The sequence below is a fragment of the Argentina anserina genome, chromosome 1 (genome assembly GCF_933775445.1).
Source record: "Argentina anserina chromosome 1, drPotAnse1.1, whole genome shotgun sequence".
NCBI lineage: Eukaryota > Viridiplantae > Streptophyta > Magnoliopsida > Rosales > Rosaceae > Argentina > Argentina anserina.
In genome coordinates this window covers 5,447,856-5,468,057 of record NC_065872.1, presented here as the reverse complement: position 1 = coordinate 5,468,057, position 20,202 = coordinate 5,447,856, and the positions used below count along the sequence as shown (strand labels likewise).

The window sequence follows — 20,202 nt, the reverse complement described above, 5'->3', positions numbered from 1 at the left end:
GATTCAAGTTGCAAGGACAGAAGTGAAGAAATGGTAATTACTATTTGGTCTTAACCATTATCAATACAAATTGAGCTATTTCACAAATTATTTACAGGTTCTATCTAATCGAAAGAATTAACAAACGTTACAAACCAATACAAATGCAATTGGAAAATCTTTTCTTACAGCAATGGACACCCCTTGATCACAACACCAGGCTCGGTTGGGCAAGAAGCCAACGGACAACCATCCGGCGAACTTCCCCACCATTTTAGGTCAACATGATGCATCCCAAGACATAAGTACAAAATGACTGCCATGAAGGCTAATCCAGCGTCTAGAGCCCCTGATAGCACATAGTTGTGGCGGCTCCACCAGCTGCGGTAGTACCTGTAAGCAACAAATCCTGAGGCGAAGCCGATGAGAATCCAGCTGGTGAAATTCACGGCAGTAGCTGGAGGCATGTTGACTACTGTCCCTAGGAGCACAGGCATTGTAATAAGTCTAATCCATTGTTTGGTTGGGAAGGCCTTATGTGCAAGCCAAACAAGAGCAGGAGCTATAGCCCCAGCTAAGAAAAACCAGTTGATAGCCGAATAGTAGCCAAGGTTTCCAAAGATTCTGCGAGGTCCAACAAGGCCCCAGATAACAGAAGCATCATAGAAGACATGGTCACCGGGGCAAGTCCATGGGCTATCTGGTGGTAGTAACACCCTGTCGCATATGTCAGGGACCGTGCTCATAAGCCACCATGCAGTCCCTAGATGCACAAGTGCCGCTATGATAGTACCTACTACCTGATAATTATTCCAAAGTAAATGAATGATGTCCATCACTCTATGAACAAGAAACTTGATAAAAATGTCACTTTTGGGAAAGAGAACACATTGGAGCTAACCTGTGCCACGAACATTGCTCGGGGAGCGATCTTCATGTAGTGTCCAAGCTTAAAGTCTTCCAGAAAAGTGATTCCTTGTTTCATGCTTATGTGTCCGTATACTTTGAATAATATGTTAGCAGCTGGATATCCTGGATACAAATACCCAATTATGTATTCTGTGATCACATTCAAGGCCGGCATCTGTTCACCAAGGATCGATAAGGCACAAGATATCTTTGATGAGAATTAAGACGTAGAACAGGTAAAATATAGGACCTGATTTGTTGTGGCATAAATGACTCCAACAGGTAGAGTGAAAAACAAAGCTAGACCACAAGCAAGCAAGACTCCCCACCATTGCAATTGCAATTGATCATTGTAATAATGGCATGTAAGTATAGTCGCCACTATGTTAGCCACAAGGATACATATGAACCACCATCCAGGAACTTGCTTGTATCTTCTCATGAGCTTTGTGTGCACATCTGTCTCCTTTTCCTGGAAGGCAGACTTGCTTAGGTCCCAGATATCTCTGCATGTTTATAACGCGAACTAAGTAAAATAGTTTATATGCTTCATTTCATTGCACCATATATATGATCTAGAAAGTGAAACTTACCTCCCATGGAAGAGGAGAACATGAACAACAGTGGCAGTAAGGCAAGCAAAATTTACACCATAGTTGATAGCAAAAAAGGTGCTGATATGGAGAGGGCCCTCTCGCTCGTATGCATCAATGTCAAGCCGGAATTTGGGGTCTATTATAGCTGAAATGTTGTAGCTTTGGCCAGTAGATGTGAACAATCCATCCGAGAATATGGGGAAGGTTCTCGCATTATACACATTGAGCCAATAAGCCACAGGAGTAATGACATACATCACAATAACAAAACCAACAGCAACATTAGCAGTAGCAAACCATGGACTGGCCAGAGGACTTCCAAGGTAAGAGGAAATGCTGGACCAATCAAGACCGACAGCACCAATCCCAAGACCATGTAGTCCTGAACCCAGCTGATGGACTAGGACAGAAGCAGGGAAGATCCAGCAGACCCAGGAAATGGAAGATAACATTGGGAATAAGTAGCCGGGAAGAACATAATAAGCAAAGCTACAAGTGAAAGCAATGAGGAAGAATTGATTCCTTGTTAATCCACCTCTAGGCCTCTTTTCCTTCTCATGTAAAGCTCTGTTCACAAAACCATATGCATAGCATGCAATTCAGGACTCGAATCATCTTTCTCTCCAGTAAAACTATTCAGAACAGAATTTCTAATAACTTTTCTAATCATGATGTTAGTGAACCTACAAATATCGTACAATGTCTTAAACTAGCAGCATCTATTATCAACTACAGTAGGTTAGCACATTCTCGATAATTCAGTGTTATCTTTTCAGTGATTCTTTTCCAAGATTTGAGTGTAAATTTGAAATTTTATCTCGATATTTCAGCATTTCTTACCCTAAATGCGGTCATCATTGCCGAAAACAGTAAAAAAGTTTCTATTTTTGGAAATCAGTCAACGAAGGTACATAGACGGGATCTAATCTACGAATAAGAAACGAACACGTGGCAGAAAGTTACCTGAAGAGAGAAACCTGTACGAGATTATGAGGCCACCACATGGCGGCTGGCTCGACCAAGAACCGCCGGAAAAGCCCGGCCCAGCCGAAACCCAACACCTGGGTGGTCAAAACGACGAGCAGCGCCACCCAGAACGACATGTTCTTCTTGTAGAACACCTTGATGGTGCTCACGATGTGGATGGCGTAGACGTTGCCGGCTCCGGAGTTGGCGAAGATCGTGATCAGCACGTGCTCTTTCACGTTGAACGGCCCCGGGTTGAGAGTGAATTGCCATCTCTGCCCCTCGAAGAAGACCCGGTCCGTGACGACGGAGGCCATGAGGTGGCCGAGCGGCACCACTGCGATCTGCGCCGAGATCGAGGTCAGGGAGAGAGGCTCTCTCCGGTACCAGAAGAACTGGTTGAGGAAAGAGAGTAGAATACACGCGAGGGATCCGAGCGTCCATGTTCTGAACGTGACGGCCGGGATTGAAGGGTCATCGGTGACAGGCACTGTCAGGGCAACTTGCTCGATCGGGGAGTTCTCCTCCGGCGCCGGAGATGAAGCTGAAGCTGAAGCATGGTTGTTCTGAACTGTGAATTTTTTATTAGGGGTTAGTTAATTTTGGAGGGAAATTAGCAAGAGACTGAACGTAAAAGATTGACAACTTACGGAGAGGGGCAGTGATTTCGGGTCCAAAAGTCATGGATTTTCCGATGTTTCTGGATCACAAAAAGGTCGATGTTTCATCGCCTGAGTTCAAAGGGGTTTTGGTGTTTTGGAGTCGTTTTGACTTTTGAATATTCGTTTTCTTGTGGAACTGGGAATGTGATGTCATTGATGACGAAGATTTGTGGGTAGTAATGTGAATCTTGGAGCTTTGCTAATGATTTGAATTTAATGTTAGCTGCTGTGTCGGCTATAGCTTATGAATCTATACCGGTTTCCGGGCACATGCACTTTTAATCGGAATTGGAAGATTGGCTGGCTTCATTTTTACGTTCTAGTTGTTTTTTATTATCAGAAAAGTGAATTACAAATTAGACTCGTAAGAATATAAGAAATGCAGTTCCAATGTGAGGAGGACTTAGATCCATTAGTCAGTATCCACGTTTGCAATCACAAGGCGTCTGCCGGAAAGTTTGCTTTTTTCTAAAAACCTGTTGAAAAAAAAAGCTGCTTTCAAAGCGATCACAAATTATCAAGTTTTCACTTAACTAGAAAAATGTTGTACTGTGGTAAATTTCATGTTAAAATAATTAGATTCGAAGCAAAAGAGCAAGTTTTACCCCGGTGGATTACAAGACAATGAGATCAAGTCTCGGTTGTGACTAGGATTAGGGTCTGAAGAAATTTCAGCTCTGAAACTTGATCATGCTGCAGTCAGCAAGTGATAGCTGGGAGGCCCGGGGCTGAAGTTATCATGATGAAAAAGATGAACTGAAAAGTGAAAGCCTCACTGTGTTTGTATGATTGTATGGAAGAGAAGAAAGAGAGGAACTGCTGCTGGCATTACATATTTCCAATATTTCAGTTGTGCTAATTAGATTGCAAAGATGAATTGCGTACTAAAACTACTATTCAATCACAAAAATAATTCCTTGAAGGGGCATCAAGATCATCCGGCAAACTTGGATTAAATGGCTACTTTTGTAAACTTAGCAACAAACAGTCCGCTAGTGTTTGAAGTCAAAGGATCAAACCGCAGGGTTTTGGGTAGTCGCCCGTTCCTGCAAGGCCAATTCTCAGCAGCATCTATCGCCTGCAACTCTGCTTAACAAGGACCCTCAGAGTAAATAACTATTACACATACAAGAGCTATTCAAGCGGCGCAAAGTAGTAAAAAATCACATGCTCAAGCAAGGGTATCATGGAGGTTTGAATTTCACCATGGATAAATTGACACTTGATCATTTCAAAACTGGCATACTGTCAACATATATGGACTCATTACTGCAATTAAATACGAAACCATTATATAATGACATGGCAGAAAGGGCTTTACCAGCAGAAGAGTTTTCTTCAAGAAACTGCTTCACGACATCTTCATTTTGAGCAACTGTCAAACTAGTCAGTGAAAACTTTATTAGAAACATAGGAAATTTTGTTTAACTCAAAGCTAAAGGAACATGAAAAGGCACCTGCAAGTGCTATAAACAAGCAGTCCGCCAGCTTTTAGCAATCTAAAACCATTCTTTAGGAGTTTTAACTGCAAGGCCAGGAAAAAGGCTACTGTCAGTTTATCAAAGAGCTTACACCAGTCAAAAGTGGACCATGCCTGGATGCAGTAGCTATAATTATGCCGTGAACAATAGGTAGTTATCACATCAAACTGCTTATGGCTCTCTCATTTCTTCCTCATGCAGCAGACAATGTATCCATTTGGTGTAAAACAATTAACCTTGAAACTTCTTATTAAGAGATATTCCTTTAACTTCTAATTTTCAAAGAGGATGCCATGCACCGGGATCTTATACTTACACAATTATCATGATCGGAAACAGGATTCAGGGTTTGATGTGCAAAGTAGCAAAGTCCACATTTAAGTTAAATAAAGCATAGATCACATACCTGAAGCGCAGTGAGGTTATCACCTCTCTCTGCATTCAATACCCGACGTTGAAGTGTGTCCCAACCCCAACGTTCAAATTTTTGGACATGTTTAATTGAACCATCATGAGTGCACTCTGCATCAACTAGGACCTGAATCAGGATTTAACTAGCTTAGTAAATCACAACAAACCTAGCATAATGTTGAAAAACAAACACCACAGACGTAACATAACCAATTCTATAGAATTGTTTTTTTTTTTACTTTTAAGATAACAGATTACCTTGTCATAGCCACAGCCCGAAAACTGACCGTCACAAAATGTTTGGTACAATTCACTTTTCTTTAGGCCAACCACACCAGATTGGCAGCCATAATAGATAAGATCTGGAAGTTGAGTCCCTGACAGCACAACACCACTTTTTCTTATCCTAGCTACTTCTTTCCTTTCTTTCCATGGCCTCCTAGATGTCCACTCCTTGAATGTCACATTTTCCTCCAATCCAGATCCACCTGCATAGTTCTAAATGGAATGATAACATATCAAAAACAGGATGATGCTTGCAATAACATTAATGTCAGTCATTAAACCTTTGTCATAGCTGGATTCAGATCAATTACATGATAAAGAATTGGTATGCACACTCATTGGAATGATGGAGAAAGTAGTCCCATCAGCAACGAAAAGTCGGCAGCGACTGCCCAATGCATATTTCTGCAGCAATGTCCTACCAGCCGCTAGTCGGTGTCTTGAAACATCAACGCCAGTTACTGAACCTGAATCACCAAGAAGGTCTGATATCAGACAAAGCTTAGCACCTGATGATAAAACAAAGTGACCAGATTTTCAGAAAACAAAAGCGATCTGATATTCCCACACAAGAGGGTTTCTTTACAAATTTCTCATCCTTCCCTACCTCACGTTTCAATATAAAGAAACATACTAGCTAATCAAAACAGCACAATACACAAGTCCCCTTCATTTAATAGGCAACAAAAAATAATAAACCGATACTAAAAGGCAAAAATTTTACACCATACTTACACATTCAACCTCACATATTACCAAATCATGCACTCAATTCAAACCAATCTTTAAAAATAACAATGAGGAGCCAGAAACCAGCTCAGCATACCGGGAGCGGCGCAAAGATCAAGAACATGATCTCCAGCTGAAATATCCAATGCCAAAACAGCAGCTCCTGACGCTGCATCGATTCCATATATCTGAAATATCCAATGCCAACACATCTATGTCTAATGTAAGGTGTGACAATATATTTATATAAACTAGTTTGCTACCAAGACGGCCTAATTTAATAAGATGGTTTAATTAGTTGCATACTTTACACAATATTACTTGTTGCAATGAAGCTCATAAAATTGCAAATTGAGTTTTTTCAAGACGGAGCTATTAAAAATGAATACCATATAAATGATATAATACTTCAGTCATTTTTTATTTTCAGCATCTCATATTGTGTAGTTAAGGAGTTAGTAATTTCATTTGTCAACAATTTATAGTAATTTCCACAGCTTCCAATTAGCAAATTCATCAGCTCTTATTAGATATATATAAGCTTGAATTTGGGGCAATGTGGGACCAATATGTAATCATTCCATTAGTTATATAGACATAGAGTAGCAGGTTTAGGATCTGGATGAAAGCCGTGAAGCAACAAGAAGTTTAGGACATTGGATAAATGTAAAATATAACGAGGCCTAAATGAAATATTCACCACAATGATTGGTTAAACACTTTCAAGACTGAAATTAATATAATGAGAAATTATTATTATAAGTAAAATAGTGGGTGAAAGGCACTATGAGCCGAGCCTATTTCAGCTCTCCTCTTCTTGGATTTCACTGTTTCAGTCTCAGGGTTCCCTTAAACACCTCAGTTTTATTTCAGAAACCCAGTAATCTGCAAGAGGGTACTGATGTTTTGATGTTGTTATTGTTCTTGATGATGAAAGTTTCGTTCTTTTCGACCTTGATTTGGTGCCAATTATTGTTCGCTATTGTTTGATTCAGGTAAATGGAGCTGAGAAAGATGAAGCAAGTTTTTCTTGGATTCAGTGTGTTTGTATTTGTTGAATTGAGCTCTGCAACTGTGGTCTACAATCCACTGTCAATGGCCTTCGATGACCTGCCAGCCAAGTTTGGTAATCTTCCAAATGTACTTGTAATTTAGTTCAATGTTTGTTTTTGTGTCTAATTTCAATGAAGTTCAAAATTTTCTATATTTGGTTTGTCTTGTTTAAGATGTATGCAAATGCTAATCATGTAGAGTTAATAACTTAATGCGTAATTGTGATTTTGATGCTGTTGGTTTCGGTTTATAGCTGTTCCTCTTGATGAGGCTGGTACCTGTGGAGCTTTGGTTAACGCAGACCCTTTGAATGGCTGTTTGCCTCTACGGAATGGGCACCGTTCAAATGAAATTGATAAAGCAAGGTTTGCTTTGATAGTTAGAGGGGAATGTGCTTTCAAGGATAAAATACAGAATGCACAAAATGCTGGTTTTGGTGCTGCAATTGTTTATGATAATGTAGATGGACGAGAATTAGTTTACAGTGAGTCACCATTGACCTTTGAATTTTGGTTTAAATTTTTGATTGTTTTGAAGGTCATACATATGATTGAGCACCATGATAGTTAGTTTTCAGCTGTTATAGATATATAATGATTGTTATTTCTATTTCTGCAGTGATGATAGACCGTGAGAATACTACAATCCATGCCGTGTTTGTTTCAAAAGCAACAGGTGAACTACTAAAGGAGCATGCTCATGATGAAGAGGGAGAATGCTGTCTCTTCCCTACTAAAACTGAAACAGCCTGGACTGTGCTAGCTATATCTTTTCTCTCATTCATGGTTATATTGGGTATATTATTGATAGCCATATTTGCTCCAAGACACTGGCTGTTCTCACAAGGACGAAACCAACTTCCTAAAAGTGTGGATACCAAGGTGGTGGAAGCTCTGCCTTGCTTCACATTCAATTCAGCTCGTTTGGGTGAATGCCACAGTGACGAAACTTGTGCTATCTGCCTTGAGAATTACAAAGATGGGGAAATTCTCAAAGTTCTTCCTTGTCAACATGGTAAATTCTGTGTTACCCTCATGTTGATATTCCTTCTATTTTTATTAGGATCGTACTACCTGTTCCAATATGCCACAACATTGTACGAATTTAGACGTCATTTGCCTGTGCATGTAGGAAAGTCCTATAACATCACAGGCTACCATGATGTGCGATAAGTTTCTGAGTAGATTCAAACAGTTCATAGATAATATTGTTTAAGAACTACAATACCACATATATGCTGAATGTCCATATAGTAGGCATCTGGATTTACTTGAGATCTCATAAAATATAGGGGGAGCACTATGTCCAGTCTATGAGAAAAAACTTGGAAGCAGCTATCGTCCATTCTAACTAAGAATACAAATAAGTGGTAATATATCTACTGGTTTTAGTGTTCTAGTGTTTTCACATTTTAATGTTTCTTTCAAGTACAGTACAGTTATTTATCCGAGTAGGCACTAACCTTTGACCCTAATATGTGCATATAAGTTAGGAACACTTTCTTACCTTGTCATTTGAAGTTTAAAGCTTTCCGTTAAGCACTTGAGATTTACTTGCAGAATTTCATTCAAGCTGTGTGGACTTATGGCTGACAAAATGGGGGACATGCTGCCCCGTGTGCAAGCATGACACAAGAAAAAAAACTGTGAATCCTGAGGTAAGTGAGCGGGGTGCATTCTCATTATATAGTGTTTAATGGTTGGGTCTTGTAGTAGTTTTGTTGAATATTGAGACTCTTAGACAGCCTATATTCTCGGGACTTAATGTCCCTTCCTGGATTGTGATGTATGGACTACTTTAATAATTATTTCTGTCATGAGGATGTGAAATATATAAATGCCTCTTTGCAACTGAAGTGAAGTGACATCCTGCAACACCCATCTTTCTGGGTTATAGATTAATTAAATATCAGTTTCAAAATTAGTGTGCTTTCAAGAAATAAGTGTCAGGTGTTTCATCGTCACTCCTTATGTTTCATATGTTAAGCTTTCAACACCAGCTTAAGATAATTATGCATACAGTTATATAAATTGAATTTCGGGGTTTGCCTTTACCCGTTTGTGGTGGTAATGGTATTACACTTTTGAGAGGCTTATATGACAATTGGGGCTAGGTTTTGTTTGATGGTCATCATGACCAACCCGTAGTTTCCAGCTGTCATATATGGGTGAAATCTTCTTGACTTCAGATGCGGTGTGAGCCTAACTTCTCATAGAACTGATTCACATTGTTACTGTATATATCTGAGGATAAATTGAATCTGATGGAGCTTCTTTTGGCAGTCCTGTTTTGCTTGTTTTATTGAAAGTTGCCCATTTTCTTATTGCAGATCAAGAGAAGGACCTGGTTGGATAATTCATGAATGTATTTAGGAATGTGAGGATCTCAAGGTAAATTGTAGTACGATGTTGGCGCCTGGTTAACCTTTCTGTCATTAACAATGTTGTAACGTCCAACTTTGTTTATTCTTTCTATTCAGGTTACCTCCTGTTTATTGTGGATTTCCATTTGAATTCCACCGGAATGTGTATCATTGAGTGAAGTGAAGAGATTCTTGATCATAAGCATTCCACATTGTTGTAAAGATGTCAGTAATCATTCGTGCCGACTAAGTGTCAAAATTGATCTAGGTCACTTGGATATGAAGCTTACTCTGTCAGTCAAGCAAAACTAATGCACCACGATATGCCACCTTCGTGTGCAAGATGTTCTGGAGTCTAACGGGCAAGCTTTATGGAGCTGGAATGTTTGAAGCTTAGGTGTTGTATATTAGTCATGAGTGTGTTAGAGCAGAATGCCCTTGTCATTGTTAATAGCTCACTTGAGTTGATTGGATTAACCCACTAATTCTGGTAGAAATGGCACTGTTGTATATGCAAGTCCAGATGTACTAAATAATCAGTCCTATTCAGCTTTGGTGTTAATCTTGTTGTCCAGGATTCGTTACAGCAATAGAAAACACCATTAGTACCCTATCAAGAGGTGGATGAGTGGATTTGGTTGTGGTGGCCACAATGGCCAAGACCATAGTTGAAGCACTAACAATCAACTCCACATAACAATGTGAAACGTCCAGTCCAGTAATGCAGTCGCAATAAAAAGCCAGTTGGTTTGGCTATTGATCTTAAAAAATGGAAAAATATAATAAGAAAGAGTAATTCTAGTTACACCTCTATAATTGTTATTTAAATTTTCATCAGCATTTTTTTCCTGAATTTTCCAAATTTACCCTTTTAATTTTTATCTACACCTCTTTTTATTTATTTTTCATTCTCATTTTCTTATGTTTTCAATCTAAAAAGGCATTTATTCAATTTTATTTTCATATTTTTCTGCTCTAATATGAGATTTAATCTCTTCAAATTAAAAACAGTGATCTCAATTAATACGATTGGTTTCATTAAATTGATCAACATTAAGATTTTTAACACAATAGATAAATTAGAATTAAGATTTTTCACTGGAATAAATTGGTTATATTACTTGATTATACTTCATACACATATCAACCTATATATATACTAATCTACGAATCTATCTATCCGGGATTTAGTCCGGGATTCACTTCGTGAATCACGGACCGTGTTTCACGCCACTATTCATGCCAACACTCCCCCTCAAATTGGTGCATACATATCAACCATGCCCAACTTGCTAAGTGAATCATAAAAAACCCTTTTTGACACTCCTTTTGTGAGCATATCGGCAAGTTGCTATTCTGTGGAAACAAAAGGAAAACTAATGATCTTTGCGTCTAGCTTTTCCTTTATAAAATGACGATCAACCTCCACATGTTTTGTACGATCATGTTGCACAGGATTATGCGAAATATCAATAGCTGCCTTGTTGTCACAGTACAGCTGCATAACACATTTAGACTTAATACCCAAGTCTTCTAGTAGATTTCTAAGCCATAATAATTCGCACACTCCCTGAGCCATACCTCTGTATTCTGCTTCAGCACTAGATCGAGCTACCACATTTTGTTTCTTACTCCTCCACGTAACAAGATTGCCTCCAACAAAGGTATAGTACCCTGATGTGGACCTCCGATCGGTAACATTTCCAACCCAGTCTGCATCTGTGAAGCCACAAATCTCAAAGATATTGTTGTGATTAGAAAACATTACTCTTCTCCCTGGAGCTGACTTCAAGTATCTCAAAATCCTCACAACAGCATCCATATGATCCACACTCGGATTATGCATGAACTAACTCACTATACTTACTGCATACGCAACATCTGGCCTGGTATGTGACAAATAAATCAGGCGTCCAACTAGCCTCTGATATCGAGCTTTGTCAGTGGGCACTTGATCTGGATACTCTGCTAACCGATGGTTCTGCTCAATAGGAGTATCAATTGGAGTGCAATCTAACATCCCTGTCTTCGTTAGTAGATCAAAGATGTACTTCCTCTGACACAGATAGATACCATCACTTCCTCGGGCTACCTCAATACCCAAGAAGTACTTGAGTGTACCTAGGTCATTCATCTCAAACTCTGTGGCTAGCTGCTTTTGTAATCTATCCACCTCAATAGTATCATTACCAGTAACTACCATATCGTCAACATATATGATTAGGGCTGTTACCTTCCCTTGTTGGTGTTTGAGAAATAATGTGTGGTCTGAATTACTCTGCATGTATCCAATTTTCCTCATGAATTGTGAGAATCTTCCAAACCAAGCACGAGGTGACTGTTTAAGACCATACAAAGACTTTCTCAATCTGCATACGGAGTTACTTGGAGAAGTGGCCACATATCCAGGCGGAAGATCCATGTATACTTCCTCTGTTAGTTCTCCATGAAGGAATGCATTCTTAACATCAAACTGCCTAAGTGGCCAGTTCAAGTTAGCAGCGATAGAGAGCAATACCCGGATAGTGTTTATCTTTGCAACAGGTGCAAATGTCTCATCATAGTCTATGCCATATGTCTGGGTGAACCCATTTGCTACTAGGCGTGCTTTATACCGGCTTACTGACCCATCTGGATTATGCTTCACTGTAAACACCCATCGACATCCTACAGTCTTCTTGCCATATGGTGGAGGTACAAGCTCCCAAGTATTGTTCTTTTGTAATACTTCCATCTCTTCCTCCATTGCTTTCCTCCATTTTGGATCGCCCAATGCATCCTGCACTTTGTTAGGTACTGATACAGTAGATATTTGATTCACAAATGACTCATATGACTTAGATAATCTTTTGGTAGATATAAAATTGGCCACCGGATACTTGGCTTTAGTCTGAAGGGTAGGTTCATTTTTTTTGTTGGTTGACCTCGAGTAGACCTATTTGGAAAAACATATTGTCTACTATTAGCCTGAATAGAATGACTAACCTCAGATGAGTGATCTTTTGTACCAGGAGAGCATCGATCAGGGGTATAAACAGTAGTACGAGATACATGAGGGGCAGTTGTGTTGTCAGCTTCCGGTGCCTGAATCTCTTGAGTAACGACCTCCGGTGGTGACTGTGTGGCTGACACTTTGGTAATCTCAACAGATCTTGTTACCATATTGACTGGCTCACTTGTCTCCCCCTCTCCATGATACAGCTCTTCAAAATAGGAATTCTCCTCCTGAAAAGCAGTATCAGAAGAGGAAAAATAACTCATATCCTCAAAAAAGGTAACATCCATAGTGACATAGTACTTCCGAGTAGGGGGATGGTAGCACCGGTACCCTTTCTGATGGCTGCCGTACCCAACAAACACACATTTAACTGCCCGGGCATCTAACTTAGAACGCTGATGTTGTGGAAGATGAACAAAAGCAACACAACCGAAAACACGGGCATGAAGATTATGAAAAGAGGGTAATTTGACATGAGATGCAAGCACCTCATGTGGAACTTTCCCTTGAAGAACACGAGATGGAAGACGATTAATAAGGTGGGCGGAAGTAATGACAGCATCACCCCAAAGGTATTTAGGCATGTGGGCACTAAAAAGAATACACCGAGCCATATCAAGTAAATGACGATTTTTCCTTTCAGAAACCCCATTTTGCTCAAGTGTGTAAGGACACGTTGTTTGATGAACAATCCCGTGTGCGTTAAAGAACTCCTGAAAGACATGATTCATATATTCCCCCCCCCATTATCAGAACGAAGAACTCGAATGGTAGCATTATATTGTGTTTGGATATTGGCATAGAAGGCACGAAAGGCTGGAAACACCTCATTTTTATTCTTAAGAAGAACAATCCAGGAAAGACGTGTGCAATCATCAATAAAGGACACAAAATAACGCATTCCTGACATAGTAGACTCTTTAGAGGGTCCTCAAACATCAGAATGAATTAATTCAAAAGGAAGAGAACTTTTAGTAGAAGTACTAGGGGAATAGGTAGATCGATGACTCTTGCCTAAAACACATGTCTCACAACATAAACAAGACTCGTCCACACTAAGAAATAAAGTAGGCATATATTTTTTCATAACACTAAAAGATGGATGCCCTAAGCGACGATGCCATAACCAAACTTCACTTAGCTTGTCAGAAGTGGAGAGTAAAGCGGTCCGAGACTGTCCCCCTGTTTTTTTCCCTGCGTATGTCAGACCTAGATGAAACAACCGGCCCCTCAGATACCCCCGACCAATTGCCCGTCCGGTGAGAAGATCCTGAAATATTACATACATAGGAAAAAAGGTCATAGAGCACTGAGCGTCAGCGTTCAATTGGGGAACACATATCAAATTATGAGATAAAGCAGGTACATAAAGGACATTGTGAAGCTCTATGGTGGGAGTAATACGAACGGACCCTGTCCCTAACACGGGGAATGCCTCACCATTAGCATTAGTAACATAGGGTACGGGTGGATGGGACAATACGGTGAAATAAGATTTGTCATAAGTCATATGATCAGATGCACCAGAATCAATAATCCATGTATCAAAACTAACAGAGTGAGAAATATTAAAAGCCATACCAATTGGACCGCGACCAACGATGGAGACTGTAGGTGCTCCTCCAGCAGTATGATGATCATGCCCAACCACTCCATAGATATCGGGTTCCGGAACTAATTGAAGAGCTGCTTTCGCCTGGGGTCGATAATGAGGCCTCTTAGGCCTAAGGTGTGGATATAATTTCCAACATGTCGTACGAGCATGGTTAGAATCATGGCAATAAGAGCAAGGAGGACGAGGCTGATTCCCGAAGCCTGGTGGTGGTCCCTGTCGGTGAAGGGGAGCGGAAGCTGTTGGTGGAAGGGGTGGTGCCAAAGAACGAGCATGAACAGTGAGACTGGAAATGATAGCCGGTGCCTGAAGACTACTCTCCTGCTGAGACTCATTCTTTCGGATATAGGTGAAAGCGGTGAGAAGGCTAGGTGGTTCGGTCATTCGGAGCAATTCGCCTTTTGCACTGGTATGCTTTGCATCGAGACCTTTTAGGAAATGGTGAACTTGTTCAATCTCCTTCTCTTTTTGGTACCAAACAATATCCTCTTGATTTTTGATCATGCAAGGACGTTTCATATCAATCTCAGCCCAAATATTCTTTAGTTTGGTGAAATAGTGTGCCATCGGTTGCCCATCTTGATGTATTGCCAAAGCTGTGCACATTAACTCATGAACCTGTATGAAATCAGAGACATTAGTAAATAAGCCGGCTAGTGTCTCCCATATTGCCTGTGCAGTAACACATACTTCCACCATATCAACTATCTCATCATTCATAGCCTTCCACAAGACGGACATGACAAGACCATCATCGTCGTCCCATTTATTGTAGGCAACAACATCCTCAGGACTAGGAGCCTTAGTGACGCCGGTGACATGGCCCATCTTGTGCATGCTGCGAAAATGAGCAGTCATAAGTCGTTTCCATTTACGAAAATTGGTTCCGTTGAGTTTGGCGCCCCCAAATGAACCGCTGTCAGAACCTTTGACAGATACTTCGAAGGTCGGAACATCAGGGAGCTGAGAACCCTCCGCTTCATGTCCAGAACCCATTGAAAAAAAAGAGATAATGTAAAAATCAGGGATTAGAGAGCAAAAATGCGAGAAATAGAGAACAATCTGTCGCCGGTGCACTTGCACTGTCAGTGAGTATGCACTGACAGAAGTTGAGTGGACCGGGTCGGGTTGAGTGGACCGGGTCGGGTTGAATGGACCGGGCTTCTCGGATCTGGGCGGGTCGGTTTCGGGCGCGGAAGCTGTGATTTTTGGCAGCGCGATGCGGCGGTCTTGACGCGGCGGTGCTGACGGAAAGAGATGCCGGTGGTGGAAAGGTTTGCAGCAGCGGGACGGCGACGAGATCAGAGCTTTGTCGAGGCGCCGAGGGGCTCGCCGGTGTCGAGGGGCTCGTCGGTGTCGATGGGCTCGTCGGTGTGTCGTCGGTGTCGAAGAGAACGGCGCTCGTCGAGGCGGCTCGTCGGTGTCGAGGAGAACGGCGCTCGTCGAGGCGTCGAGGAGGTGAGGTCGCAGCAGTGGGAGCGACGAGGAAAGCGGCGCTCGTTGGTGTTGACTTCTGGAGCTCGGGTGAGCTGCACGTCGCCGGGAAATAGTCGGTTATTCCGACTGATTACGTTGCAGTGGTGTGTGCTCCGAGGAAAAAGGAGGTGACGTTGCCGATGATACCACGATGTGTGCTCCAAGGCAGCGAGCTCGGCGGCTTGGCACCAAAAAACTGCAAACAACAAACCCAGGTAAAACAGAGCACGGCTCTGATACCATGTTAAACAGCGAGAAGCGTGGCCTGTGGACCAACTGTACTGATATTGTCCCAACTTAACCACCTCACAGGTGTTGGGTTTTAATCACAAAAGGCCTCGGTACAATTGGTTATTATCAACCCACTTATAACCTTTATTTTCTTTGTCACTTATTAGATGTGAGATCTCTCCTCTCCAACACGCCCCCTCACGTGCAACCTAATTTTTAGGTCTGCACGTGACAGATTAACATCCCACATACTGGGATGAAAGAAACTAAGGTCCAGTAACCAACGACACTTAGTGGTCATCCAATCGGAAATCCTCCGATGACATGATAAAGTGACACCCAACTCGGGCCCACGAAAGATTGGAGGCGCGACTGGAGAGGGACCCGCTCTGATACCAACTGGAATAAATTGGTTATATTACTTGATTATACTTCATACACATATCAACCTATATATATACTAATCTACGAATCTATCTATCCGAGATTTAGTCCGGAATTCACTCCGTGAATCACGGACCGTGTTTCACGGCGTGTTTCACGCCACTATTCATGCCAACATTTTCAACTTGACAATATACAATTATACTACAACAAAGGTTCAATTGAATTTGATTCAACTCACAGACTATATTATGCTTTAATGGAAAATGAAGGTATGTTGTGAATTGAAGAGGTTTTTTTAATTAAGATGAGAGTTTATAAATAGGTAAATATGATTTAAATAATTAATGAGATATAAATAGTAAATATGGAGGTGTATCTTTAAACACCCGTCGAAAAACCATTCTTCCTCTCCTGACCAAAAAAGGAAAACCACTGCACATATTGCTACATAATTAGTCAGAATTAATTAGTGATTTATGAGTAATTACGAGGATATCAATCATATATTCTTCTTCCGCGCCCCAATTCATTTCATAATTCTTCTACACTTGCATATTTGTACAGAACTCTGTCCTGTTCTTCATAATATTCTGTTTCTTTAGATCCCATTTTGGACCGTTCAATATATAATTGTGGTAGAAAAACGTCTCTGCCTAATATGAGTTTCGTTGCAGCATTGAGTGGGAGGATACAACGACCAATAAACAATTTGGTATGGCAGGTATGGTCGACGTATCGACCCAGGTATGGAGTTCCTATGCACATTCGAGGTTTGATTGGCATTTCCAAGGCTATGGGATGTTCCACTAGGTAAGAATTCACATACTGAGTTACTGACATTCAAGTTATGTTCTTTCTTAATGCAATCATACAATATAGATGGATTATGGATTATTAGTGTGCTAATCTGCAAAAATCCTTCACTTTATGAAAAACTCTATGAATGTGGACACTCCAAGATTCTGGTAGTGCATGGTAGATCTATAATTTTATAAATCTTAGTATCTCATAACTGTCTGTCAATGCTACCAGTTTCATCTCGTCTTTGATTAAAGGTTTATTAGATGAGTGTTTGCTATTTATTAGGAGTTTTTATATCTATGATTTTGCATGTGTTGGTGTATACATGCCGAATTGAGCTTTTATTTATCTTTTTTGATGAAATTTATTAGACATATAAGGTTAAATTTTTTGTCTCATCCTTTATTAAATAAATAAATAAAGGTTTCAAAAAATATATATATATATATAAATCCGAAGCCACCTAGAATCCATAAGGGCATTACCAAATTAGTGTTCTTTTTACCAGCAATAAACAATGCTAACAATTCTGATTCCAGCAAAAATCATTTTTATCTTTCTGGTTTTATTTCCATCAAAGGTGGGCTCTCACCTATTATTGGCAGGAAGTCATCTGACCCCGGCAGATGGCTGGAAATGCACGCAGTTTGGTTTAGCTCCATTATCTACTAGTCACTCTTCCCCATAGAAAACCACCCACTATAAACTTAGCAGTAAGAATTCCCTGCCCACATTTTCTATCCGCAGCTGGTTTGGACAGGAAAACCAAAGCAAACAGCCACCAGATCATAGAAACCAAGTTGCACATATAAAAGGCTAATTCTTCTTCATAGGTTTCTATCCGCAGCTGGTTTGGACAGGAAAACCAAAGCAAACAGCCACCAGATCATAGAAACCAAGTTGCACATATAAAAGGCTAATTCTTCTTCATAGGATCCATTGGAAGGTGACTTTTTCTCAGTCAAGTTTTAAAAGTTGTTGCATATTTGAGATGAAAGCTTATTGGTTTGGAGTTCCTTGTGGGTTTGTTGCTCTACTGCTTGTGTTATTTTGTAGTTCTGGATCAGAGGTTGTGACTATTGATGTTCAACAAGCCAAGGATCTGATCAAGTCTGGCTATGGTTATGTGGATGTTAGGTAAAGGCCAAAAGGCTCTACTTTTACTTAAATTAGTGAACTTTTGGGAAGATCAGACTTCATAATGAGCTTGGAACTAACAAAATGGGTCTTAATTATTTAGAGGAAAAAATTGATTGAATTGATACTATTTTTTGATAGGACTGTGGAGGAGTTCGAGAGAGGGTATGTTGATGCGGAGAAGATTTACAATATTCCTTACATGTTCAATAGACCCGAAGGTAGCTGTAATCTCTATCCATATCTTTCAAGTAATCATATAAGTTTTATTCACCTTGAAATAAATGAAGTTTCTACACTTTTGTGTGATTTTCGCCATCAGGTAAAGTGAAAAATCCAGATTTCTTGAAAGAGGTTGCATCTGCTTGCAGCAAAGATGACCATATTGTTGTGGTAAGTTTATGCACTTTCTACTTTCATGGGTTTTCTGCTAGTCTATGCTGGTATCTGATGATCTGTTGATATCATTTTTAACAGGGTTGTCAAAGTGGGCTTAGATCCCTATATGCAGTTGCTGATCTTCAAAATGTTGTAAGTGATGTATTTTTACATGTAAAATTTGGTGAATTCTTGAAGTTTTTAACCAGAATTTAGATCTTACAGAACAGACTTTATGCTTCAGCATATTCATATATGTCCTTTCTTTTTACCAAAATTCTTAGAAGCTTGAAAAACTGAAATTAATGACAGGGATATAAGCATCTCAGCAACATGGGAGGAGGTTATTTGGCTTGGACAGAGAAACGGTTTTCTGTTGTTAAGCCAGAAGATGTCGATCTGAAAAAGGCAGAAGTTGTAAAAAAGCCAGAAGAGGTTGAGCAGAAAAAGCCAGAAGCTGAGCTCTAATGTGTTGGATAGCAAGTAATTCTTGTTTATCTTTTTCTATGTAGTAGTATGGTAAATTAGTGATTATTACTCATCTTGATTAAAATTTAAAGTATGTACCTTGATAGCTTAAGACGAATGTAACATTCTCAACATTATTCAATTCCAAATATTACAGCATAAGATGATTTTTCCTCAGTTACAGATTCAAATTTACTTCCTCAGATGATGTGTGCTTTTAACTTTTTATCTAATTAGTATGTACACTGACCTTTGTAGTGGGCTTGAAGGGTAGATGTATACCTACCTTTTGGCCACTTTCATTCATAAACTCGCCTTCCAGAAGAATAAGCAATCTGGTCAGCTACCATGTTTAATATAGCAAGTGAAGGTAATCTGCAAAATTAGTAGTCATTAGGTGTCACCATTCATCAATTACCCACAAGAAGAGGTCTTTAACTTCTAGCTTATCCTTTTATGACCTATTGTCTTTCTAGATTTCTGACTTTCACATGTAAGCTAACTTATTCATTAATCACGGCGATTTTTAGTGAATACTTCCTTTATAGAAATTATTGCTAGTTCGACGACAACGCCGGGAAGGCATGCCGCATGATTGGGCACTCATTCTCACAAACCACCGGCCCTAGGGTTTGGGAGGAGAGGTCGAGAGCAAAACTATTTTGTAAGGATTATTTCATAGTTACTTTCTCGCATGTACAGCTAAAACAATCTTAATGAATTTCTTTGTATGACTCATGTATCTAAAAGAACTCACATATGGCATCAATGATGTACCCTAGAACCGACCTGATTAAAAATTTTAAGCCTGTTACAACAGTTTCATTACTTCATACTCATAGGCAGCGACTTGGGAGCAATTTATGTCACGCCCTAACAACCCCTAACTAACAGCCATGCCACTCTGACAACACGATCTCTCCCATCCGAGTTTCATTATTTTAATACCGAATCACCGATTTTGAGTTTTCCGGCAAAATCCCTTGTAGAAATTTAGAATGAGATCAAGTTCATTATCTGTGACCAACTATTGAGAAAAGTTCAACATGAAAGACACATACACGTTCTAAACTCTCCCATATACAATGGTGCCACTCAAGATCAAATCTTCAAAACATGCCAGTGTCAGTTAGTAACAAGAGGGACCCATTTCCATGGCCACATTGCGAGACCATCCATGCATGTTTCCTTAAATTTTCTGATGGGTTTGGTCTAGGAGTTCAAGCACAGCACTAACCCACCACCTCTATAGCAGCCATTTATGGATTAGAATGCCATAGC

General features: G+C 40.1%; 4 protein-coding genes across 4 annotated transcripts; 2 read left to right on the top strand and 2 right to left on the bottom strand.

Moving 5' to 3' along the window:
* Window positions 1-23: 23 nt before the first annotated feature.
* On the bottom strand, window positions 24-3,235 carry LOC126792650 (oligopeptide transporter 7-like). The gene is made up of 6 exons (XM_050519136.1): window positions 3,101-3,235; window positions 2,448-3,021; window positions 1,482-2,051; window positions 1,139-1,394; window positions 881-1,063; window positions 24-779 (listed from the first exon to the last, which is right to left on the bottom strand). The coding sequence occupies exons 1-6, from the start codon at window positions 3,132-3,134 to the stop codon at window positions 165-167; spliced, it is 2,232 nt and encodes a 743-aa protein (XP_050375093.1). The 5' UTR covers window positions 3,135-3,235; the 3' UTR covers window positions 24-164.
* Window positions 3,236-3,463: 228 nt separating this feature from the next.
* LOC126800468 (rRNA (cytosine-C(5))-methyltransferase NOP2C) lies at window positions 3,464-6,230 on the bottom strand. The gene is made up of 7 exons (XM_050527837.1): window positions 6,116-6,230; window positions 5,601-5,798; window positions 5,263-5,492; window positions 5,000-5,131; window positions 4,570-4,637; window positions 4,434-4,495; window positions 3,464-4,198 (listed from the first exon to the last, which is right to left on the bottom strand). The coding sequence occupies exons 1-7, from the start codon at window positions 6,228-6,230 to the stop codon at window positions 4,065-4,067; spliced, it is 939 nt and encodes a 312-aa protein (XP_050383794.1). The 3' UTR covers window positions 3,464-4,064.
* Window positions 6,231-6,780: 550 nt separating this feature from the next.
* Window positions 6,781-10,001, top strand: LOC126793581 (receptor homology region, transmembrane domain- and RING domain-containing protein 1). Its single transcript, XM_050520179.1, has 7 exons — window positions 6,781-6,913; window positions 7,014-7,144; window positions 7,325-7,555; window positions 7,690-8,085; window positions 8,631-8,728; window positions 9,401-9,461; window positions 9,551-10,001. Exons 2-6 carry the CDS (start codon window positions 7,018-7,020, stop codon window positions 9,431-9,433), a joined length of 885 nt encoding a protein of 294 aa, XP_050376136.1. The 5' UTR covers window positions 6,781-6,913; window positions 7,014-7,017; the 3' UTR covers window positions 9,434-9,461; window positions 9,551-10,001.
* A 7,891-nt stretch (window positions 10,002-17,892) lies between these two features.
* Window positions 17,893-19,102, top strand: LOC126794130 (thiosulfate sulfurtransferase 18). Its single transcript, XM_050520823.1, has 5 exons — window positions 17,893-18,075; window positions 18,217-18,296; window positions 18,398-18,468; window positions 18,553-18,606; window positions 18,766-19,102. Exons 1-5 carry the CDS (start codon window positions 17,930-17,932, stop codon window positions 18,919-18,921), a joined length of 507 nt encoding a protein of 168 aa, XP_050376780.1. The 5' UTR covers window positions 17,893-17,929; the 3' UTR covers window positions 18,922-19,102.
* Window positions 19,103-20,202: the final 1,100 nt, after the last annotated feature.